Source organism: Ovis aries, chromosome 15 (assembly GCF_016772045.2).
Source record: "Ovis aries strain OAR_USU_Benz2616 breed Rambouillet chromosome 15, ARS-UI_Ramb_v3.0, whole genome shotgun sequence".
In the NCBI taxonomy this organism is placed as follows: Eukaryota; Metazoa; Chordata; class Mammalia; order Artiodactyla; family Bovidae; genus Ovis; species Ovis aries.
Genome location: NC_056068.1, coordinates 14,118,228 through 14,143,936, shown reverse-complemented (window position 1 = coordinate 14,143,936; position 25,709 = coordinate 14,118,228). Strand labels below are relative to the sequence as shown.

Below are 25,709 nucleotides of genomic sequence, written 5' to 3'. Positions count from 1 at the left end.
TTACTACATATAGCTTAATGCATCTATTGTTGCTTTGAAATAGCACAAAATTGACAATTTTTTCAGAAAAGTATTTCCCAAAAGCAGTCTTAACAGGTAGGAAAATTACATTTGGCCTGCATCAATGCTCTCAAATCTATTGTTTTAGAGCCTTGTACTGGGAAAACTGTGGAAGTTTATGGCAGCCTCAATACTGTTGCCTCGAGTAGTCCAAGTCCTAAACCCTAGAACATATAAACTATGTTCCCTTACATGATAAAAGGGAGTTATGGATGTAGTTAAAGACTTGAGACAGGGAGACTGTCCTGATCATCTATGAGCTCCCGACAACGTCCTCATCCTTGTAAGGTCCTAAGAAGCAGGAGGAGACACTATGACCAACAGATCTATGACCACAGAGGCAGAGACTTAAAGATGCTATAATTTGAGTGTGAAGATGGAGCAAGTGGCAAAGAACTACAGAATGTAAGGAATGCACCCCAGAAGCTGGAAGAGGCAAGGAGACAGTTACTCCCTAGAGCCTCATGAAGGAAGCAGTTCTGCCCACACCTTGACTTCACCCCCATCAGACTGATTTGGGGCTTCTGACCTCCAGAAGTGTAAGAGAACTGATTTGTGCTGTTTTAAGCCCACTAAATCTATGGCAAGATGTTACTGCAGCAACAAGAAACCAATACAAAGTTTTTGATGAGTTTTTATTGTGAAATATTGGATTTAGAAAAAAGTACAAAATGTCAACGGTCAGATGTGTACAGGTACAGTATTTCAATAGTCTATACATGTGAACAGCTTAACAGGTTCACTGCAGAATGCATATTTAGACCAATACAATCTAAAAAGGACTGCAATATTCACAGGCTATTAATACATAAATAACTGGAGCCAAAATGACCCTCACTGGTAAATGCTAATCAACAGCTGAAAGCAGCCTAAAAAAGCACAATATACGGCACACCATAGTATCTCCTTACAGGTCCACATTGAGAGGATATTAGGTCATTAGGTCAATACACTACAGATCCAGGTACTGGGACTCATTACTAATTTATACAATTGCAAAATAATTAAGTTATAAAACCAGGTCGTGGAATAAAGAGAGGCATTTAATTAGGACTAAATACTGTGAAGCCCCTAAAATGTTTTAGCTTCTGAATTTACAAAGCTTAATTATTTAGACTGATTTCAATTTTTAATCGCTTACCTACAAAAAAGGGTAAGGGGCACCTTTCTTTTGTAGCAGCTCCAACAAGGTGTAAGAACTATTACACAGTTTATTTTAAAACCACAATGACCACTGTGGATTGACAAATGGCTATGAATCCAGAATACAAACAGTATAAATTTTAAAGAAAGGTAATGACTGTATTACGAATTTAGCAAATCCTGAAAACATTAAAATCTGTGTTAGGAAGGCATTAGCTATCATTGTTGAGAGTATTAAATTTAGGAAATTTATTGCATGAGATCTCATAAAAACAAACTGGTTTAATTTTTCCAAGTCTGACTGATTCAATATTTTACTATCACTTGAAAATTACCCTAGATTGTATGTTTTCAAACTGGATAAAAAATTATTTGAAATCAGTTTAAAATGAAACTTTAGGAACAATCTACTGAAACATGAATTATGTTAAAAACAATTAATACAATCATCCTGTGTTCTGAGGAAAGAGGACATGACATTCTTAGAAACCAATCTTCAAAACTGATAAATTTAATAACAATTTACTAAAAACAAATTTATCCTTGCCCATAAATTCCTAAGAGGAGACTTTCTACTCTGTACAGTATACCTGGCAATGTTTGATACTTTAAAAATGAACTGAAAAGTCTGAATTGGCATTTACTAAGTAGGAGATCAATTCTATTACAGGCTGAAAACCACTGGATCAGAATGCAATTAGTCAGTAATTTCTCCTAACCTATCCCACCCTACCCTTAACCTTTTATAGACAATTTTAAAGACTCTGATATAATTTTCTTATAAATAGTGCCTGAATCTTACAGTAGATTCCAATTTATTCAAAGATAATCACAGAATGATTTAAAAGATATTTAAATTTTCCAGATTTGCTTTAAACTTACAATTTAAGTATGGTATACATAAATATTAACTTAGATAACCACATATTATAGAGAAAGCAGATATATGGACCATTGAAGAAAAAATTTTTTAATTTTAATAAAAGAAAATAAAACATGTAACTCACAAAATATGAACATGAAGCCATATGACACAAAAAATAAAATTATTCTACCCATAACTGATTTAAAATTAAATCTTTTGGGAACTATTTTAACATAATTCAATGAATTCAATGACCAACAGTTTCCCATACCACACAAAAACAAACCACGAAGTCATCTCAAGTCTAATGCACTGTCAGTTCTTAATGCAATCTCAAACATTTTACTAGCAACTTTTCCTTCTGAAATAGGCTTCTGTACATATGCATTTATATACAAACATTTATTAAACATGATTTTAAAACAAACAGTATGTACAAAAGATCAGCATTCCTATAAATAAAAACATTAGGTGGCAAAAAGGCACTTGTAAGTAAAAATCTACAGTAGTTTTTACAAAACAAACACATTTTACCTTGGATACTGTACAATAAACATTAATTCCTATACCAATAACGAAAATACTAGTTTACTAACTAATGTTAACAATGTAACTTTTAAAAACATATTTACATATACTCTGAAGTTCATTTAATAAAAGCACCATGATTCTCTCCTATTTCATGTTGATGAAAAGTATAAACACAATTACCAAAAAACCAGTGTTCACAATTTTTCTTGTTCAAAAGTTTTTGTATTTCTGAATTGAAAACTATTTATATGAAATTAGCATAGTGTAAAACAAAAAACAAACAAAAAGCCCTGCTGTTCTGACTTCTGAAAACCATACCTACTCTATTATTGCATGTTGCATTTTATAAAGGGCACTAGTCATGCACTCCTTTACAACTGTTTAATACTATTGCTGGCAAAAAAGTTCCTGGATATCAAATAATTAAAAAGTTACTTCAAACCAGTTGAAGTTTCATTTGAATGTTTTACAACTTAAAAAATGCTGTATATCAATTACAAAAGTGAATAGGAAACACGCCAATTCATTTGGTGTGCAAAAATATTTTTTCACTACACAGAATTTAAGGGCTTCACAGAATTTTTTTCAAATTTTACATTTGCAGCAGAAACACTTAACAAATAAGCATTTTCTCAAGGGGATGTTAATATACTTCCACTTTTGTCAAACTTTTTACCCTTTGACAATGCTGCAACCTGTTTGAGTAGCTCTCTGTTTTTGGCCTGTGGGAGACAAAAACATTTACCATTAAAAATATTTCAAATATTAAGTCAAGCTGAAGAATACACACTATCAGAATGAAAGAGGTGATATATTTAGGCTCATCTCTTTGATATGTAGAAGGAAAACTTTAGATTGGTTTGTCAGCCCCCTTTATAAATGTTTATATTAATGTGATTGTTGTCCAAAGATTCAACTGGTTACAAAAAGCAACTTAAAGTAAATCCATTTAAAAGAGGGTCAAGTTTTTAAATACGGGGAAAATATTTCAGCTTTATTGTAAAAAACCTGAAGCAGAAGCTATGAATATAAGTATTATTTTACAATGAATGAGATCAAATAATTCAAGTGGTAATTTGAGAGGACCATTTCCAGAACTACAAAGACCTTCATTTTGATGTGTATACCTGTTTATAAAACATGCACAAGAGGTCCTTTTTGCAAAAATATACAGACTTTATTGCTTTGCCAAACAGACTGCTCTGTGAACGATACTTAAATAATTTTTTTTGAAGCACCCATCAGAACCACATCTTTCTGGTCTTTTTTTGGTTGTTCCTTTTAATTGCCATACAGTTAATCTGGTATTGGCTTTGATATAATTTGAGCAGTTATACACCATCACTGTGGCTTATGTTTGAAAATCATTTTCCTTTACAAGTCTCAAGATTTTTCTATTATCTAGACTTTTTTAACCTCAGTGTTTTATCTTAATTTTAGCCTTTGTATGGCAAGGTAACACTGTCTTCTCAGTTTACAATCTTACAATACAAACCTGTCTCAGGCTTTGTACTCAGCATCTCCCTCACCCTTCTCCAATCAATTCTCCCTAATTAATACCCATGACAACCCCAAAATGCAAATAACCTAGCTATCTTACATTTGCAAGTCAAATCATTTTTTAATGTTCGACTGCATGATTAACAGCATTTCTCTATTCCATGATTATTAAATAATTAAGGTTATAATCAGGAGTTTCGGTTTCAAATTCAATTTCAGAAAACCGTAAAGGATCTAAAAGGATTTTTATTTTCCCTTTAGAACTAGTTTGAGAAACTCAGAGGACAAATCAATGAGAATGCCTGGCAGTTAGTGAAAGTCAAATACACACACTCATTATCAACTGGTGTAACACTCAGTTGACCATCCTAGTAAATATGGTAGTCACAAATTGTTTTCTTTTCATTGTTAGCTACATATATTACTTAATTTATAATAGACTCACTGGCTAAAACAAGGAATCTAAAGAAACAAATTTTAAAATAGAAACTAATGAAGGGCATAAAAAAAGGAAATGTTTGCAGAGTCGCTCCAAAGAGATCTCCGTCAGATCTATAAGCTACATTATGTAGAAGTGTTTACAATGACATAACAAATCATTAAAAAGTTAACTTTTAAACTACCTTTTCTCATCATGATTAAAAAATAAAATATCAATGAGTTTATAATTATCATATTCTAAGTATGAAATACAAGAACTCAAATGTTAGATATTACAAGGGTGGGGGAGAAGAGGGAGAGGATGAGATAAATGGAAAGCAGCATGGAGGCACATACACTAACGTATGTAAACACGCAGTCAGTGGAATTTGCTGTTATGACTCGGGGAACTCAACCTGGGGCCCTGTGATAGTCTAGAGGGGTGGGGATGGCGGCAGGTGGAAGGGAGTTCAAGAGGGCAGGGACATATGTACACCTGTGGTTAATTTATGTTGATGACAGACATCAAACCAATATTAGAAAGCAATAATCAATCAGTTAAAAATAAATATTAAAAAAAAACATTAGGTATTGAAAGAAGTTTTTCCTTTTAATTCTTTAGCAGCGAATTTTCAATCTGCATGTATTATTTAGTATCCTAATCACATCATTAAATTTGCTGATAAAACTATGTAAGAAAAAAGCCTTTAAGAAAAATCAACGGTCAGTTGCTAAAAGGAGACAAGTCTAAATCTTATTCTGATACAATTAAAATACATTTTATAATAATATTTAATTATATGCATTAAAAATGTTTTATCCTAGTATTTATTACGCACCATGCAAAAATCAATTATTTAAGAACTCTTAAGCAAGTTGAAAATGTTTAGAAATGCTGGCCTAAAGGAAAGAATATGTGGATTAAGAATCACAGATCCTTCTCTGATTCCTGGTTCTGCCATTTATCTGCTATGTAATTGGAAATTTATTTTCTCATATGTAAAACAGAACTCAAACCATCTACCTCAACAGGGGTTGAAAGAACTAATGAAATATACAAAACACAGCCTAACACAGTGGCTGGTATACAGCAGGCATTCAAATGTTATTTCTCTTTTCCTTTTTATCACCTTATCCCCTAAATGAAGGTGTATTTTTTATTAGGTATTCCTGATATTTCAGACAATCTGGTTATAATTTGGTTGGTTGGGTTTTGTTAAGGGGTTTGTTCTTTCTGGACAGTTTCTTTCTTGTGTTACTCAGTGATTTTTCAGGTTTGATAATTTCAAATGTTTTGAGAGCTATTAGAACAAGATAAATTTTCTGCTTCAGTGTTCAGTTTCTTATCACAAAAAGATGAGAAAAACAGTTCACTGTATTTACTCAGGTAGAGAACCTTACTAGTACATGGCTGCTAAGGGGAATGAGGTTAAAAGAGGTTACTTAACTGTGACAGAAGGTCACCAATAATAACACAAACAGGGAAGTGGTCTAACAGCAAGAATGAACACAAAACCTGAGTAACCTGAGGTGGGAGGCAGTGCAGAACAGGAGAAAGTATAGTTAAATCTGAGTTAGAAGATGTAGGTTTCTATGCCACTTCTGACTATGTTTCCAGTTTCACGTGTAAAATGAGGACACTACATAACTCAAAGTTACAATAAGGTGCAAATAAGACCACCTATATAAAATTATGTTGAAAATGTACACTTCCATGTAATTATTAGTTATTATTCTATTATATGAAATTTCAGCTATCAACCAAGAAGAGGTGGGCTAAGGATATCTAAACAGACTAAAACGTCAAAGTCCCCTGCGCTCACTACTACAAAATGAAACAACGAACTGCTCTTCTGAACAGTGAGACGTACTAAGGTTTATAAAATTTAAGTACTGCTCACAGGTTTTTTGCTGTATCATTCTGAATTTATTCATGTTTTGGCTACATCAAACTAGAGATCACCACGCAGACTTTATTTCTAGTAATCACTCAGCACTAATAACCGAATGAGTGAAACAAAGTAGAACTACTATCTGCTGGTGGATGAGAAATGATAATGTACAAGAAGCCTAGTATATAAAAAGGGCAAATCTCTCAGAAAAGAGGGCTGATGGGTATTTCCATAAAGCACCACTCATTCGGCAAACTATCCGAATGTCTACTATGTGTCAGGTTCTACTCAAGTTTCTCTTCACAGTTCTTTGTAACAGTAAGATCAGCATTAGGACTAGAGAACCTCTACCTTGAATTTCAGCAAGTTCCTAAATCCACTTTACAATCTTACTCAATGTAAGCTATGTTTAAAGAATGAAGAACACAAAACCAAAAGATAGGAAGAGCAAATATCCCCTGGTGTTACAGTGTCAAAAGAAGGTAGGGCAGTATTAATTCCTTCCTTCCCAAGCTGCACTCTCCCAGCTAATGGGCCAAAGTCTGTGTGCTGCCATCTTCTATGCTTTTAAGACAACAAATGTCAGAATGTATAAATTGACAGAACATGTAATTAACTTAGTGCGTCTGATTTCTAAATTCATGAGACCACGGTGAAAAAAGGCTTGAAGGGGTAAGCCTTCTATGTTGGATGCTCTCCATCTCTGTGTGCAGACCTCAGACACCACCCTCTTTGTCACTATGGTGACTCCTGACATCACCATTCAGTTGTTCTATATACAGAAACCCTACTGAGTACACCCTGCAGTACTTGGAGGCTGGCTTGTACAGGATCCCTCCTGTGGATACTGAGAGCCCTATTTGCTGCTGCTGCTGAGTCGTTTCAGTCGTGTCCAACTCTTTGCAACCCCATCAACTGTAGCCCGCCAGGCTCCTCTGTCCATGGGGATTCTCCAGGCAAGAATACTGGAATGGAATACCATTCCCTGCTCTAGGGTATCTTCCCTACACAGGGATCAAACCCAGGTCTTCCACTTTGGAAGTGGATTCTTTACCATCTGAGCCACCAGGGAAGCCCAGACCTCTGCTTGGCACTTTGGAAATCATAGTCCAAAGGTTAAGGTACACTCTTGGGCCTTGCATCTCTGCATGCAGCATGAATTTCTTTCACTTGAGGTCCCTGAAAATTGGTGTGTACCTCTACTTCTCCTCCCACTATCTGGGAGGAAACAGAAGAATAGCTACACAGTGTACTAAACTTAATTTTCATCTTAGTTTCATGAATCTGAAAACTCCATCTAAATTTCAGGCAAAAGTTTTCAGATTTAATCTACTGAATCCCCTGTATCAAGTGATTTCAAGCAACTACTTTTAATGGGAGCAGGATTAAAAACTATTATAAACTCAAAATCAAAGCTGAAAGTGCTCTGGAGATGCATAAAGTAGGGATACCAATATGACTCTTAAGAGAAGGAATACTATTAACCAAGTTTAGCCATCCTTGCCTAACAGTTTACATGAATTATCTCATTTACCTGGAGTTGTTCCACTGTTTCTTTGTGAGCTTTTTCCATACTGTTCATCTTTGTTCTCAAGTTTGACTCTTGGTACTGAAAATCCGCCTTAAGCTCAGTTAACTGAAAGGTTAAAAAATATATAGATATATAAATATCCATACATATGCATATATACAACCTGATGAACACACATCATTTTAAATATTTTTCACAGTAAACTCACAATTCATTATAAAATGGAGAATGTTAACAGATTCCTGCGTTTTGTAATTTATCTAGGATTTCTGTTTTGTGAAATGAATTCTATCTAATTTACTAGCTTAACACTAATATTAAGATAATATTGAAACATCAGTAAAATTTTGAGAAGTTGCTGTTTTTGTTTCTTTTTAAGGTAGTTTCACTGGACACAGAATTTGGCAACTGGTATGCCAACAGGAAAGCTTAGTGGTTAATGTTCTGGAAAATGCTTTGGTTAAAACATACTTTGTATATAAAAACAAAGTAAACTGTACAACTGGTTTCAGGTTAAAATAATCTTCCAATGATAGAAGAAAAAAGGTTCACATTGGACACGTATGAAAAACAGAGAAACAGTTGTATCAACTGAAAGCTATATTGCTTTTCCTTTAAACTTTATGTCCAGAACTCCATATCTGATACCTCCTAAGTTCTGAGGTAAAGATGGAGAACAAAACACAGAAATACAACTAACATGGAATGAGAAAGGAAAGAGGGTTACTTTAAAATTTGCACTTAGACAACTTAAAAAAGTTAAGTGATTTGAGAAAGACAGCTACTACATGATAATTTTTCTTCATAACTATAGATGGCCTGAAGATATAAAATTTCATGACTCCACACTAAAAAATAAATATTACATATTTATACATAAATACATAAATATTACATAATTTCAATAAAAGAACCAGGAAGAAGAAAGCTGTTGGTCATTTTAATTTATTGATTGATTTTTATTATTTTTTTAAATTGGAATATAGTTGCTTTTCACTGCTCTGTCAGCTTCTGCTGTACAACAAAGTAAATCAGCCTTACATATATGTATATCCCCTCTTTTTCGGATTTCCTTCCCATTTAGGGCACCACAAAGCACCAAGTAGACATCCCTGTGCTACAGGTTCCCGTTAGTTATCTACTTTACAGATAGCAGTACAGTATAGTAACGTCAATCCCACTCCCACCTTTCCCCTTTGTATCCATGTTTGTTCTTTGCGTCTGCATACCTACTTCTGCTTTGCAAATAAGACCATCTTTACCACTTTTGTAGATTCTACATGCTTCTGGTTTTTTTTAAACGGTTTTCATTATGTAAGTTTTAAAAGTTTGCAGGTTCTTTTCTGTAACTACCTACCCAGTAATCACTAAACAAAGTACACCAAAAAGAGAAAAAGGAAGTCACAGTGTCTTATATTCTGATTTTCTGAATAAAAGCTCTCGCTTTTGTCAAATTCAAAGAATAACTGAATTCTGTTTTCTATATTACAGAGGAATTCCTGTGCTGAAACACCAGTTCACTACAGATAAACTATGATATTCTCATCTCTATATCATAAGTTGCCTCCATATTATTAAATTTCTGAAAAATAAGAACATGTCTCTTTTCTTATTATTCTATCTTTTTATCCTTCTGATCTAGTATGTGGCTGGCTGCAGAAGTCACTGAATGAAGTGAACTAAATTCAAGAAAATAACATGACTGTCTTATATTGTAAGAAAAAGGTGTAAATATGTAGCTATTTTAGGCTTACAATTATTTCCCTCAAAATACTGCGAATTTCCATGCCCGTCAGTGTTTAAGAAAAAAGGAACACTAACAAAAACAGAAAACTTTTACCTAAATGCACTAATAGACTAGTCATGCTAGAAAAAGAAAATAAAATCTAAGGAAGCCAAAATTCCACAATTCATTACTACTTGGTTTTGGAATCACTGCTATTTTATAGTAAACTTACCATTTTATTCAACTTTTATCTAGGTTAGTACAGATAGACCTGTCTTTGTGTAACAGAAATTTCTCTAAAATTTTGAGTGTAAAACAAATTTTCATTAAAACTAACCGAAAATATTCTATTACTAAGCAAAAAGAACCATATGACACTCATAATTTTGCTACTTTTATGTCAATTCTAAATTTCATATATTGAATTTGCTTAAAGTAAGGTACAAATGTATTAAAATAAATTTAAATCTGTTAACCGTCAAGGTGAGGGAAAATGTAATGTAAAAGTTACATTTTTTTTTTACATGAATGTCAGAAGTACAAGCCAACTTAGATTCAAGCATTACCGTGGATACTCAGAGACAGCTATACTCATAATTATGTCGTTTGTAATTTTAAGAAGAGTATTTTTAATGTTTTCCTATTGCAATAATGTTTGAAGTAGGTCAAACTAGATAGTCCAGGACCATAAAACAAGTACAGATATATAGGTTCTACCCTCAAAAATGACCAGACCCCAGTAATAGCTGCTATGAGCACTTATACAAGGACTTTACATTTTCATTTCATTACAATCATCCCATGAGACAGTGTTAATACTCTCACTTTTAAGATGGGAAAATTGAGGCCCAAAGAGGTAAAATTCAGCTCAAGTGCACAGAGAAATATTACAACTTTTTACTAAACAGACTATGTATTTGATTATTCCTCTTGATCTAATGTATAAAGTTCTAATAAGCAGACTTACTTTCCACCTTATATATAGCTAATCACTATCACATAGGAAATTCCCATAGCATTAATTTTCAGTTATTTGATCCTGATTGAAATAGACAATTGGTATATAAAAGACTGCATTCAATTCAATTACTTTCTTTTATCCAAAGAATTGACACAATATTCACTTATATCTCATTTTTAAATTAAGACATTAGACCTAACTTTAGATTTCTGGCTTAGTGAAACTAATATCCAGAAATTATCAGAATTTTATAGCCCTCAACTAATTCTGAGAACTAAAATTCTGAAACACTGCTTTTATGTATCATCATTAGATGGCTTAGGTTCCAATTTGCACCTCTGTGTCTTGTAAGAATCATGCACAACACACATTACCAAGTTATTAAAGAAAGTCTAGTAAAATTTGCAGCTATCAAGCAACAGTCAAGATGTAAATCTTACCAGGCTTCAGTGAACCATGTACTTACCTTTTTATCTTTTTCTAAAATGGTCTGGTCTCTCTGCTGTAAGAGACGTTTAAGTGACATCACTTCTTCTTTCAGTTGACTTATAAGGACAAAATTGTCTGTTCCCCCACTATCTGCTGACTGATTTATAGAGCTACTAAAAAGAAAAAAGTAAAACACAGTTAAATGAAGTAGAAGGAAAATTAGCAGGTGTTCAAATTGCATAAATTAGACAATTCCACAAACATCCTTAAGGCTAATGCAAAAAAATATGTACCTGACAGAAATGGATGCAACTGGCAAATTACCTTACTAATGGCACACATTACATACACCTGCAGAAATATAATTCAGTATTAGCTTTTAGGGGGTCAATACTTCTAGTGTAAAGCAATAGGCAGCCAATTTGTACAGTAACATCAGCAAACTTTTGGCTAATGAACTAAAACAAAGTCACTCTCATAATACTTTAAATCTAAAAACATTTTCCAAGCAGGTCAATCTCAAAATACCACAATTAGTTTTGTGTTTCACTGAAGAATAATTAAGATACAGAGAATTCAGACTTTTTTTTTCAAAACCCAAATTTATGCCCCAAATAGAATAACATAGTTCAGTGCCACTTTCTTATTACTAAAATTAAGTTAAAAATTTTAACTGATTATGTTTACTCTTCGAGGTGACTCAAAGAAGCCAATGTAGAAGATACCTGTTTCTATTCTTTTACCTAGTAATAACTGGCAACCAGCCATAATTGTTCGACTAAGTTGAATTTTCACAGCACTAAAGGAATTAATTTTTACCTATCTCCATTAGATGGCTTAGATTCCAATTTGGGCTTTTTCTTTGGAGTTTCATTCTGAATTGCTGCAGAGGATTTATGGCTGAAACCAAACATTAACAAAAATAATTAGAGTAAAAAGGGAAGAGGCACCAAAGGAAATTTATTTTTCTTCCCCTAAAACATTACTGAACATCAATTTTTTTAAAGCCTAAGTAACAAAGTTAAGGAAATGTCACATTTTTAAAAATACATGTCAAAGTATTTCAGGAAATATATTAACATATTTACCTCTGTTTCCACAGTCCCTGTTCTTGTTCTGGACTCAGATTGCTGATTCTGAAAAAGACACAAATGACATCTAATAACAACATTTAAAACATCAACATTTTAACAGCATTCTTCCCAACGGAATCAAATGATATATGTTTATACTCTTGATCAATGAAAGGCATATTCAACTAAGTTTTCAGACTAAGCTAATATATATTGAATAAATCACATTTTAATAAAATAAATTCTAATCAAATGACTACTGGCCATCTTGTTTTAGAAAAGTACAATGACAGGGACTGAATTTTCTTTTTAATTAGGATTTTTATAATTCAATATCATATTAAGGGTTAGGGTATATGAGCATGAAAATTAACATAATAGGGTTCTATGATGATAAAGTCTGAAAATCATCCTACTTAGGCTACCCTTACTATTTCAGACAGAAGATATTTTATCTTAAAGTTAAGGCCTTCCTAATAATCCTACATGGAGATGAACTGGAGTAACTCAGGTAGCTCAGAATAGTGTGTCAGGCTAAACCAGGAAATATCTGAATTTCCTTCTTTCTTTCCTAGTTTTCCTAAGAATCCTCTCCTCCAAAGTCTCCAGTTTTTCATTAGGCTGTACTCTACAGCAGTCAAGCTGCAAATATTGGGAAATCGCATAGAAACAAGTGATTTTACTTTTCCTTATAATTACTGCTGCCGTTTAGTCACTAAGTCATGTCCGACTTCCACGACTCCATGGACTAACCTGCCATGCTCCTCTGTCGTTGGGATTTCTCAGGCAAGAATACTGGAATGTGTTGCCATTTCCTTCTCCAGGGGATCTTCCTAACTAAGGGATCGAACTTGCAGTCTCCTGCTTGGCAGGCGGATGGATTCTTTACCATTTAGCCACCTGGTAAGCCCCTTGTAATTACTACTACAGTACTACTTCTTTTGCATTATGCCACAATGCCAATAACCACTTAATAATTCACTATGAAATGTCCATACCTTTCTCCTGTATTTTCACATTAGCCAATCCTTCACTAACCTCTAGTTTATTCATTCAACATGTGCAAAGCATCTCCTATGTATGTATCAGACACCATGCAAAATGCTGCCTCTTGAACAATGTGGGGCTTTGGGGGCACTGATCCTCCAAGCAATTGAAAATCTTTGCACAGTCAGTCCTCCATTTAGGAGGTTCTGCATCTAGACTCCATCACCCACAGATCATGAACTATAGTAAATGTTTAGTAAAACAAAACAAAATCTGAGTATGTAAGTGGACCTAAGCAGTTTAAACTTGTTGTTCAAGGGTCCACTTGGACCTTATACAATGTAAGAGGTGTTAGATGACCTGGGCTGTGCGACCTTTTGCAACTTACTGAGAATCCCTGAGCCTCAGTTACCTCATCTGCAAAATGGATATAATGCATAGCTTGTAGGGAATATGAGGGTTAAATGAGTTATGTATGCAAAATACTTAGTACAGTGCTACATACACAACAGAAATATGTACATGTGTTTGTGTGTATATAAAATTTATTGCTGTTGTAGGTGTAGAAGTTTTTTAACCATGTTCTCAAGTGAAAGTGAAAGTGAAGTCGCTCAGTCGTGTCCGACTCTTTGCGACCCCATGGACTGTAGCCTACCAGGCTCCTCTGTCCATGGGATTTTCCAGACAATAGTACTGGAGTGAATTGCCATTTCCTTCTCCAGGGGATCTTCCCAACCCAGGGATTGAAGCCGGGTCTCCCGCATTGTAGACAGACGCTTTACCGTCTGAGCCACCAGGGAAGTCCTGTTCTTAAGAATCAGCTATAAATAAATAAGCCGGGGAAACAACAGCTGAAATTCTATCAACCTGAGCTATTTTCTACTTGTGGTGGGCAACAGCAACCCTACTGAGGAATTCAGTTGCCATTTTCTCTTACAAATTTCATTAAAAGCACTGGCAAGTCATATGCATTGGCAAAGTCCAGACCTTGAAATGAGAAAAATCACAATAGTGACTTAATAGAAACACTTGCAATCTCAGCTTTCTGAGGTGGGCTTTTCTGGTATCCATATCAACCTGAGCTTCTTTCTTCCTCCAACCCCCATCAATTTATATCACAATATGTAAATTGTCTGTACTCATCCTCATCCACTGATTTCGGATATGACTCCACCGACTGGCTGCCTACTCATCACATACAAAATATTTACATTTCTTAAATAATCAAAAGGAAAATTAAAAAATCAATCCATTCTTTTTCCCTTTACTTTTGAAACCTGTCATTCTTTCAAAAGATTAAGTTACTGTGACAATGTTAGATCTTAATAAACACAATGTGCGTGTGTCCTTTCACCTCATGCTAGAACAAATTCATCTGTAAAGGACAAGGAAAAGAGATATTTCAGCCGAGTCTGAGAAACAGGTCTGCCAGTTACCATCACGGTAGTTATTTTTTCATAATTTTCCCTAAACCAAGAAGTGAAAATAAGGAAGATTTATATTCCTTTGCTCCTTGTAATTCTCCGATACGGAGATCAGAACATTTCTTCAAAGTAGCCAGGTTAGAAAGCACTATGTAATCTACCCAGTTATGTTCAGAAAGCACTACAGCACAGTGACAAATGAAAAATGGCTAGAGAAGCAAACAGAATCAGTGCCTCAATGAAACCGCATAATCTAATACATGTGCTTGCCTAAAGTTTAGAGTCAAATGTTGTCTATTAGACAGACCTATAAAATACAAACATATCATCCGTGTTCCTAAATATGGCAGACATCAGTTTTCTGTACATGAAGCCATGTTTTAACTACCTAGAACTTGGAAAACATTCAGAGAAATTTGAGAAAATATAATAAATTCTCCTGAGTGTGTATCATGTCCCTTTTTTCTCCATTTTAATTTCTATTTTAATAGTCTTGATTTTCCATGAAGACTAAAGCCACACTTAAAAAAAAAACAAACCTTTACACACATTAAGGGTTACTATATTACTACTATTTAACTTTTCTTCCCAAGACAATTTAAAAATCAAGTAGCTGATATTTGAATACAGTTCCTGTTTTTAAAAACAGCAAAGTACCACCAGTCAGATTTTTGTCTCACATTTTGGGAATCTTCAATGTTTAGAATGCTTCTATCACAGTCACAAATGATAGTGTTACAATCTGTTCTCCAAAAATACAAAATACATTTCCCAGTCACTGGTTAAAATTTATTTTAACTAAAACAAGTTAATAGTAACTGCTGCTGCTGCTAAGTCGCTTCAGTCATGTCCAACTTTGTGCAACCCCATAGACAGCAGCCCACCAGGCTCCCCCGTCCCTGGGATTCTCCAAGCAAGAACACTGGAGAGGGTTGCCATTTCCTTCTCCAATGCATGAAAGTGCAAAGTAAAAGTGAAGTCGCTCAGTCATATCCGACTCTTTTCATGGACTGTAGCCTACCAGACCCCTCCGTCCATGGGATTTTCCAGGCAAGAGTGCTGAAGTGGGTTGCCATGTTCTTCTCCAAAAAGTAACTGAGGCAAATGTAATTTTTACAAGTAAAATCCTAAAAATGCTTTGAATATTGAGGTTTTTGATATCATGAATCAATGAAGTATTAACTGTGTACTTGTATTTTGACTTCATTACATGATAACTTTATTCTGTAATTCCTGAAATATCCGATCTTCACATTTATGGTAAACAACTTAACACACTCACTATGTGTAATTCTGCATGCTGAATAAAGTGAGGAAATAGCCCTAGACACTCAAGAGGCTTACCATATACTAAACTAGTACACAGCTAGCATTTACAAAAAGTTAAACACCAAAATCAGGTATTAAAATGCCACAGAGGACTTTGGAAAACATGCTTTCAAAGTACTTACTTATGATGGCTACTGCTGTGACGATGGTGGTGGTGATGGTGGTGGTGGTGGTGTTTTGCATGATGCTGGTCTTTCTCAGTAAGAGATGAAGATGATGAATTTGAATGTGAAGATCCAAGGCTCTTCCTTTGTTCTTTTGTCTTCTGTAAAACTCTCTTGTACGATAAAGTACAAAGCCAGCATAATAACTTCCCATCAACCTTTTAAAAGACAATACTTACATATTAGATTAAATGTACCTGTAACTGGCTGTAAGTGAAACCAGGTGAAGATAAGCTGTTAAACTTGACTCTCTCTCTTGCGCACATAGAGTTTTGCAAAATGGAAGTAAAATTAGACTTTTTCAATCTTGGGAAAACACTTGTTTAGAGGCTCACAAAATGGCAAAGGATGATATATGGACATCCATTAGTTTGATGAATTTGAATTTATAGAGAGAAATTTGTTTTCTTATTACTGGCAAATAAACATAAATTGATGACAGATATATTTCAAAGAAACCTTATCTAAGCACTAACCTGAATTCTTAAATCACTGTTATTACTAAGAAGACAAAGTATCTACCATGACAGCGAAACTGTTAACTTTCAGAAAAAAGGAGCGATTGAATGACACACAGAACCAATTTTCATTTGCAAATACACCACCTACGAGCTAAAAACTGTCACCCCTAAATCAACTTGCAGCACTTTTGTGATCATTCACCCACATGCATCTCTCTTTAGTCACTGAGTCGTGTCCAACTCTCGTGACCCCATGGACTGTACAGCCTGCCAGGCTCCTCTGTCCATGGGACTCTCCAGGCAAGAATACTGGAGTGGAAACCCACATGCACAGAGCAGCTCAAAATTTGTGTAGCTGGACTGCAAATGTTCCCAGATGAGGTTGAACAAGGTGATGTTCTGCTGCCTTTTTTCAGCTCTCACATTATAAACAAGTATCCTTTTCACAGTCTACTTAGTATTTTTTATTGTTTTATTTTTATTCTACTTTTTTTTTTTTTTTTACTGTTTTTATTGGTGATTTCACTGTTAACACTGTCCCCAAGTGTAATGCTAAAGTAATATAGTGTTCCTAAGCACAAGGTAGCTGTGTACCTTACGTGGAAAACTGTTGTTCAGTTGCTAAGTCGTGTCCGACACTTTTGTGACCCGTGAACTGTAGCCCACCAGGCTCCTCTGTCTGTGGGATTTCCTAGGCAAGAATACTGGAGTGCGTTGCAATTTTCTCCTCCAGGGGATCTTCCCAACCCAGGGATCGAACCCATGTCTCTTGCATTGGTATGTAGACTGTTTTATCACTGAGCCACTCGGGAAGCCCTTACGTGGAAAACAGCTATGTTAGGTAAGATTCAATCAGGCAGTTATAGTGCTGTTTGCTATTGAGTTCAATGTAATCAATCAACAATGTATATTAAGTAAGGTGTCTTTAAACAGAGACATATACAAAACAGGATTAGATATTAATTGACTCTACCAGATTGTGACCAGAGGCAGGAACCTAATCCTATATTGCCCTAAGAGTCACAGTTCAGTATTCACTAACTCAGTGTTCACAGCGAGTTCATAGAACAAAACTATGACAAACAATGGAAGTCCACTGTATGCGTATCAACGGGGAGGAAAGGAGATTTCTTTCCAAAATTATTAAGACTAAATCTATAAAAATCAGGTTTCTATCTTCTATTTGTTCACACAAGAATGCTGAAGGGACATGTTTTCCAACTAGGGTACATAGTTGCTGTAGAGGGACCTAGGAGAGCCCCTCAAAGTGACAGTCATCCTCCAAATCAATTGACACTGACAGACATCAGGAAGCCTGTGTGGATGCTCGGCAGCACAACGTCACACGCATACACATACTTTTACTACAGGTAGAGGAAAAAAAACCAAAGATACAAAATATGAGCCTCAAATCAAAAGGCACATGACTAACTTAGAAACACATACATGCTGAAGCGTCATCAGGTTTTTTTCACACTAGCAACATCAAGCAACCAGCAAAAGGTTAAGTAGCTGAAAGGATTTAAAAGCAGTCAGCAGTTTTTTCCACACAAAATGTTGGATAGCCAAATAGTACAGAACAGCCATCACAGAATACTTTTTAAAGTACGTGTGCTGTGCTTAGGCACTCAGTTATGTTCGACTCTTTGCGACCCCATGGACTGTAGCCCACCAGGCTCCTCTGTCCATGGGGATTCTCTAGGCAAGAACACTGGAGTGAGCTGACATGCCCTCCTCCAGGGGATCTTCCCAACCAGTGATGGAACCCAGGTCTCCAGCATTGCAGGCGGATTCTTTATCGTCTGAGCCACCAGGGAAGCCCAAGAATACTGGAGTGGGTAGCTTATCCCTTCTCCATGGGATCTTCCCGAACCAGGAAGCAAACCTGGGTCTCCTGCAATGCAGGTGGATTCTTTACCAGCTGAGCTACCAGGGAAGCCCCCTTTTGAAAATAGAGTAACCTTGATTGATCAAGATGAATCTACATATGATGCCAACAAGGAGAAAATGTACTGTTTGTGCACTATCATCTAACCACCTGCTTTCAGGGACTCAAAGAATACATCAAGCTTCAGTAATGTATTAATCATAAAAACTTCCAACTTGTTTGTGATGTATTTAATTTCCAGAAGACGTCATAACATAAATAAAACATACCTTTCTTCTTCCTTCCTCCTTCCGATCAAAAGCACATTGTTGTTTGCACTGCTCACAAGTCTGAGGTGGTCCATATTTTTTTTCTGAATTTGTGCAACGCTGACACTTTGTACCAATAAATGCCGCAATTATGTTACAGTACTGACAGGGCTTAGGCTGAAAAAAACAGATATGTATTTTCTTTAACAGAAACATTTAAAAATACTAAAATTCTGGTGTATAACCTAATCTCAGTGCACAGGACATATTCCAGGAGTTAATTAAGGAAATGTCATAATGGGTGAAAAAATTTGTTAATTATGTTGCCCTATTATAATCAAAGACATTTACTTTATTCGTTTACTAACACTTATTTCTACACTCATTAAACTTTTTACTCTATTAAATAAATAACACCATGAGAAATGTATTTATGATTCGAACAGTATGTTATATAATACAAAAGCTACATGTAAAATAGTTCCAATCAAAGGAACACACTTATAGAAAAGTTTCATATATCCATATTTGAGGGAAAGAATTTCTACTAATGTCCTGTTAGTTTAATTACGTTATCATTTATTCAGCATACATTTAACAGTTTTCATCATATAAGTAGAGACGATGCAAGGAAGAGATGAGTTTTCAACTAAAGAATTTGGCACAAGCAAATTCAATTCAACTATAACAAACATACCTTGATTGTCTTTGATATTCAAGACAACCCAGATTTTAGAAAGCCTTAAGGCGAGCAATTTTACTAATCATGACTTTAATATACCAATAATGAGTGCAATATACATAAAAGAAAAGAATTATACTAGGATAACTTCTTGACTTTTGAGACTAAATTCCTGAACACTGTGCCATATACAAAAACTGTCAGAGATTCTAAGGAAGGGGGAAGATATAATTATGCAAATTATGACATGTAGGTTTTCTAAAATCAGGAGTTTGTTATATTTGACTCTTTAAAGAATAAGATCATAAACATCACATTGAAATTCAATATATAGAAACATGCACATAATATGACTGTTTTAAAATAGTCTTCCCAGTTGACCCTCCATAGAAAGTTTCTTTCCTGAAATATTTCGCTACTTTGAAACATTTACAAACACAGCAATATATTTTTTTAAAAGGTGAATCTTAGTGAAAACATTAACAGATCTGTGCCAATAAGATAAAAATATAAGATATACTTACAGTGCCAAATTGCTTCACATTTTGAGCACACTTCTTACAAATTGTATTAGTTTTGCTGAAAAAGAAATTGTATATAGATGATGAAACTTATGCAGCACAATGTTGAACTAAAGCAAGTAGTCAAAGTGTACTATCAGTAAGTGTACTATTTGCTTTAGTAGTACTTAAAACTTATTCTAACACAGAGCAATAATTTTTCAAAAATACCAACGAAAGATCTTTTCAGGGCTGTATATTATCTAAGTTTACTCCTCTTAATTAAGATAAATGTTTTTACATGTTTTTATTGCGTATTTTAAATGGAAACAAAACTCAAATTCTATCATTTCCTATTTAGTTCCAAAATCTTCACTTGCCACTATGTATGCATAGCATCAGTGCCTACATAACCTTCCACTGTTTGTTCTTCACTATTATGATGCTTATACCTACTTGTGAAGAAATTATTCTTCTTCATTATTCTTTTTATAAGCTCTTCTATGGGTACTGAGGCTCTAACAGGAATCACTCCATTAAAAGATATGTGTTTTTCTTCCACTGGTGACAAGTTACTAGACTTTGCTATAGACCTTTCCTCAAGTCCATGTCAGTACTAATGTTCTACCTTTTTAAGTTTTTTTGATGTGGGTCATTTTTAAAGTCCTTACTTGGATTTTAAACAAACAAGGCATGTTGGATCTTAGCTCCTTCACGGGGGATGGAACTTGTACCCCCTGCACTGAAAGGCACTTAACTACCCAACTACAAAAGATGATCCTGTCATTTTTTTTTCACATCTTAACAATAACAATTGATATTTGCACTTTTCATTAGCAAGGCTGTATATTTTCCTTGCAATATTTTTTACTTCCTTAGGTATAAAGTATAGCTGTAAAATACTAATTTTTGGTGAACATTCTCTCCCCTACTATGTAGAAACATGTATTAAGCGCTTACAACTAAAATTTGGAGAAACTAAATCATTTTATTTCAAAAAGCTTTAATATATATATGGGGTTACAAGCCTCAAGTATTCCTTACAGACAATACTTTGCCTTTAACAATCAAAAACTGTTCAATATACAAACCTCTCTTGTTGAAATTCTGATCTGCAGTAAGTACATTTTACAATAGGATGTGCAATCCGACATTCCTGTAATAAGACAATATATTAGTCAGTATCTATCTCGAAGTCCCAAATTTCACTCTTCTGGTGGAAAATTATTACTCAACCTAGTCAAATGCCTGAAATGTCAATAAAATCTGTCCCCCAACGAAGACAATTGAGTGATTTTATCAAATAAGTGGCCAATTACAGCATAATTCCTTAGGGAAGGCTTAGGTGTCTTTGTCTTTATTAGATGTGGGGGGTACTCAACAGATGAAAATTACAGAAAGCTGTCAGGGCCGACCCCAAGGACTGGTTAATGCGAAACTACTTGTTATTTTGCACCGTCGCTCACAGACAGCATCCCGGCTTTAATGGGATGGGAGGAGCTCCAAATCTTAGAGCATTCTGTTCCCAAGCCAGACGCTTCGCTTTCCCGGACAGGGAAGGAGGATGCCATCAGCTCTGCGGCTTCGGGTTCCTAGCAAGAAAGTGCAAACACCGTCCTCTGCCTCCCGGTGGAAGGAGAGGACAGACCAGACAGAAAACCGAGAGGAAAACGTCTCCACCCCGGGGTCTCTGCGGCACAGACAGGTGGCTGCCTCACGCAGCCCCACCCCGAGACCCCCTCAACGTTGCTGGGGCCCGGACCCTTCTCGGGCCGCCTGGAAGAGGGCAGGGCTCTGTCCTCCTCTCAGGGGCTTTCCCAGCGGATGCCCAGGTCCTCGGAGAACCGGGTCTCTGGGTGAGGAGGCGAGAACTCCAAACCCCCAAGACGCCAGCGAGGAGAGACAGAGAGAGGGGGTGGGGGGCTGCAGTGCCACACGGGCACCCAGCTCCCTCGGGCCACGGCCGAGGAAACCCCGCCCGCCCGCCACCCAGCACCCACGGACCTTGCAGAGCTGCTGGCCCTGGGAGAGCTCCTCGAAGGGATAGCGCTGGGTGCACTTGGTGCAGGCGTACAGGGCCGAGGCCGCCATCCTGCTCCTCAGCCTCCTCCTCTACCGCCGCCCGCTCCGAGGCGGGGCCCCACGGGGAACTCGGGCGCCGCCGCCGCCGCCGCCCGGGCCGCGCGGGCTCCTCCTCCTCCCCCGCCCTCGGCCTCGCGCCCACCAGACCCTCGCCGCCAGAGCCCGAGGCCCCGCGGCCGCAACCGTCTCCCTCCGCCTCCACTTCCGCCCCAGCCCACCCAGTGACGCCGTCCCAGCCGCTCCCGCTTAGGCCCCGAGAGCGGCGGAGGGAGACGAAGCGGGGAGTTTCGCTGCGGTTTAGCTGCGCGGCGGCAGATCCGCTTCCTCCTCGGCCTCCCCTTCCCCACCCCTGATTGGCTGAGGCGGCGACTGCGTCACTCAGCCGCCCCGCCTAGCTTTTGACGCCCGCTACGCCGGGCGCGCCCACAAAGGGAGGACGTCGCCGGCCAATAACAGTCAGACGCCCTCAGCGCGCGAAAGCAGCTTTAAACTCGCCCCGCCCCGAGGCCCCGGTCGCGGCTATTTCCAGCAGCCAGTCCCAGGTTTGCGTGGGAGCTCCCAATCTAATTGGGCAGTTGTTCGTGGAGGTTTACTCTCTGCCCCGACTCTTTTTTTTTTTTCCTCTCCCCTTGACTTCCATTGGACCAAATCTCTAGGCCCCTCCTTATCCTATTTGTTATTGGCCGAAAGGGAAGTACCTCACCTGGAGAGGCGTCCCCGGGTCAAACTCAAGCTCTCTCCGGCGTTTAGCCCGAGGGAAGTGATGGAGGGCTTTGAGCTTCGAATTCGGCTTTATTTTATCCCATTCGACTCACTCGCCACTGGAGAAACCAAAACCCCTGGCTCAGGTTTCCCCCTCGAGAAGGCCCGCCTCTGCGGAGGAGCGCCGCCCGGTCGCCCGCCGCGTCCCGGCGGGGCTCCGCCGGCAACGAGCTACCTTGTGACGTCACCGAGGGAAGAGGCGGGTTCTCCCGCCACCGGAAGACGCCTGCTCTTTTGATTGGCTGCTCAGGACGTCCGTTAGGGCGTGTGGTCCTTCCGTGTGTGCTCCGAGCGTGGGCGTCCCGCTGGGGGTGTGTGGCAGGGGTTTCCAGACCCGGCACCAGCACCCTAGCCCCTTCCATCAGGGGTTCGGCTCAGAGTCGCCCCTGGCGGGCGGCTTCCGAATCTTGAAGAACAGCCACGCGAACCCGGAGCGTACTGGGGCTGCGGAGCTCCCCTGGGCGGGCTGGAAGATGGCGGCAGCATCGGTCTCTGAGACTTCGGCTTCTCAGTTCTCGGTAAGAAGCCGTAGACCTCCGAACAGACCGTGAGTCGGTCCCGGCGCCCCCTGTGCATTATCTCACTTTTCAGAGGGCTCTCGGTCCCGCCCCAGTCCTGGGGAGCCGCGGGGTACGCCTAGGTGGCCCGGTTGCTGCCTCGTCGCCCACTGCTTCGTTTGAGGCTGCACCCTGCAATTGAGACGGCCCAGGTCTGTCTCTCCCTGCCACCTTTCGGCGTAGCGGCTCTGGTTTGCAGAACGTTGCCTGGACTCGCAGGGATGGCTACCTACACCTTGGCCCGCGAAAACCGCGTTCCCGGGTCACGTGGGTGTAACGGCCCCTCTTGAAAACTCTCCGAGACCAAGTGGGCGCTCTAGTTAGTCGGCTTGATTGGCAGATGTTGAGTTGCACGCAGTCGAGTGCTTCTGCGGATTTCTTTGCCTTCAGTGCCTCCTCCTTTCCTCCCAGTAACTTCAATTTGTGCTTAGCCTACCCCGAGCGCGCGGGCGCTCTTCCCGCTTCCACTATATTACAGTGACCCCAGGTTGCAAATAAGCAGGAAGAGCTGATGTTAAGTACTGTATTGACCTCTAGAAGAATCGCTAGCCTGTTAAGGTATTAGTATTTTGTTGGAGCGGGACCCTTCCCATTGGGAGTAGATAGGCAGTAAATGAATGTGAAGAAGCTCAAGTTGGAGCCATTAGCTCTTCGTCTAGCAAACCTGAGTGGCATACAGACAAGGCTCTAGGATTACACAGATGAATAGGGGAGAATCCTTGCTACTAAGGAAGAAAGCATTGAAGAGAAGCTACACGTAATTAGGTTGTTACACAGTACCGTTTGATAAATACCACCCTGCTAGAAGAACATACTTGAAAGTGATTAGCAGTTCTTGGGGTAGGGAAGATGGAACTAGCTGAGTGGTGAAGGAATAGGAAATGCTTGTCCCAGGAGACGAAAAGGGAGGAGAAAAAGGCACCACAGGCAATTTGGAATATGTGCCAAGACAAGTGCTTTCAGAAAACTTGAAATAATTTGAAATAGGCAGAGGTAGTGTGAAGGTAGAGTTCGGCTATGTGAATTGTTAAAATATGAGAAAAGAGGAAGAATATTAGGGTAAGATTGTCATAGAAGTTAATGGGGAAAAATTTAGGGAAACAGTAACAGCAGAATCACCTTGGCGAAAATACACCTTTTCCCAGTTTTACCTTTTGGTGACTGTTGCTAAAATTTGTTTTGCTGAGGCTAGAAGTGATACTCAGGGTTTCAGCACAATGAAGGTAGCAAAGTGTGTGGAGAGGTCAGAGAATATTAACAGGAAAAAAGGAAGGTAACAACTGGAGTTATCCAGGAACTAAGTCAGTGAAAGGGAAGATAAAAGACAAGCTTAGCCTATTAAGTGTAAGTAGATGGATGAGATTATTTCAGGCAGTTCAGTTCAGTCACTCAGTAGTGTCCAACTGTTTGCGACCCCATGGGCTGCAGCACACCAGAACTCCCTGTCCATCACCAGCTCCTGGAGTTTACCCAAACTCATGTCCATTGAGTTGGTAATGCCATCCAACCATCTTATCTACTGTTGTCCCTTTTTCTCCCACATTCAGTCTTTCCCAGCATCAGGGTCTTTTCAAACGAGTCACCTCTTCTCATCACATGGCCAAAGTACTAGAATTTCAACTCCAACATCAGTCCTTCCAGTAAACATTCAGGACTGATTGTAGCATGGACTGGTTGGATCTCTTTGCAGTCCAAGGGACTCTCAAGCGTCTTCTCCAACACCACAGTTCAACAGCATCAGTTCTTTGGTGCTCGGATTTCTTTATAGTCCAACTCTCACATCCATACATGACTACTGGAAAAACCATAGCCTTGACTAGATGGACCTTTGGTGGCAAAGTAATGTCTGCTTCTTAATATGCTGTCTGGGTTGGTCATAACTTTCCTGCCAAGGAGTAAGCATCTTTTAATTACATGGCTGCAGAGACCAGCTGCAGTGATTTTGGAGCCCCCCAAAATAAAGTCTGTCACTATTTTCCCATCTATTTGCCATGAAGAGATGGGACCACATGCCATGATGTTAGTTTTCTGAATGTTGAGCTTTAAGCCAACTTTTTCACTCTCCTCTTTCACTTTCATCAAGAGGCTTCCTTTCATCAAGAGGTTCCTCTTCACTTTCTGCCATAAGAGTGGTGTCATCTGCATATCTGAGGTTATTGATATTTCTCCTGGCAATCTCGATTCCAGCTTGTGTTTCTTCCAGCCCAGCGTCTCTCATGATGCAGTTTGCATATAAGTTAAATAAGCAAGGTGACAATATACAGCCTTGAGTACTCCTTTACCTATTTGGAACCAGTCTGTTGTTCCAAGTCTGGTTCTAACTGTTGCTTCCTGACCTGCATACAGATTTCTGAGAGGCAGGTCAGGTGGTATTCCCATCTCTTTCAGAATTTTCCACAGTTTATTGTAATCTACACAGTCAAAGGCTTTGGCATAGTCAGTAAAGCAGAAATAGATGTTTTTCTGGAACTTCCTTGCTTTTTCAATGATCCAG

At 38.1% G+C, this 25,709-nt stretch overlaps 2 protein-coding genes across 3 annotated transcripts in view; one reads left to right on the top strand and one right to left on the bottom strand.

Annotated features, from left to right (window-relative positions):
- Positions 1–681: 681 nt before the first annotated feature.
- FAM76B (family with sequence similarity 76 member B) lies at positions 682–22,119 on the bottom strand. Of its 2 annotated transcripts, none has more exons than XM_004015986.6 (10): positions 21,819–22,119; positions 20,906–20,970; positions 19,839–19,893; positions 18,654–18,809; positions 15,994–16,193; positions 12,147–12,194; positions 11,878–11,958; positions 11,096–11,231; positions 7,946–8,047; positions 682–3,321 (listed from the first exon to the last, which is right to left on the bottom strand). In XM_004015986.6, the coding sequence occupies exons 1-10, from the start codon at positions 21,903–21,905 to the stop codon at positions 3,232–3,234; spliced, it is 1,020 nt and encodes a 339-aa protein (XP_004016035.1). In that variant the 5' UTR covers positions 21,906–22,119; the 3' UTR covers positions 682–3,231. The 2 variants fall into 2 exon arrangements, with proteins under 2 accessions (XP_004016035.1, XP_011950746.1); XM_012095356.5 differs by having other exon boundaries at positions 11,096–11,228.
- A 799-nt stretch (positions 22,120–22,918) lies between these two features.
- CEP57 (centrosomal protein 57) overlaps positions 22,919–25,709 on the top strand; it is a 42,493-nt gene continuing 39,702 nt past the window's right edge. The window contains exon 1 of the mRNA XM_027979151.2: positions 22,919–23,176. Coding sequence (XP_027834952.1) covers positions 23,132–23,176 — 45 coding nt within the window. The 5' untranslated portion in view covers positions 22,919–23,131. The remainder of the gene's footprint in view (positions 23,177–25,709) is intronic.

Bases quoted from the DNA above. Each gene is read 5' to 3' on its own strand.
- FAM76B (XM_004015986.6), bottom strand. From the start codon at position 21,905: ATGGCGGCCTCGGCCCTGTACGCCTGCACCAAGTGCACCCAGCGCTAT. The intron at 12,195-15,993 runs GTAAGTACTTTG...TGTCTTTTTCAG, and splicing joins CACAGCAGTAGCCATCATAA to AATCAGCAATCTGAGTCCAG. The intron at 11,959-12,146 runs GTAAATATGTTA...GTTTGGTTTCAG, and splicing joins CAGGGACTGTGGAAACAGAG to CCATAAATCCTCTGCAGCAA.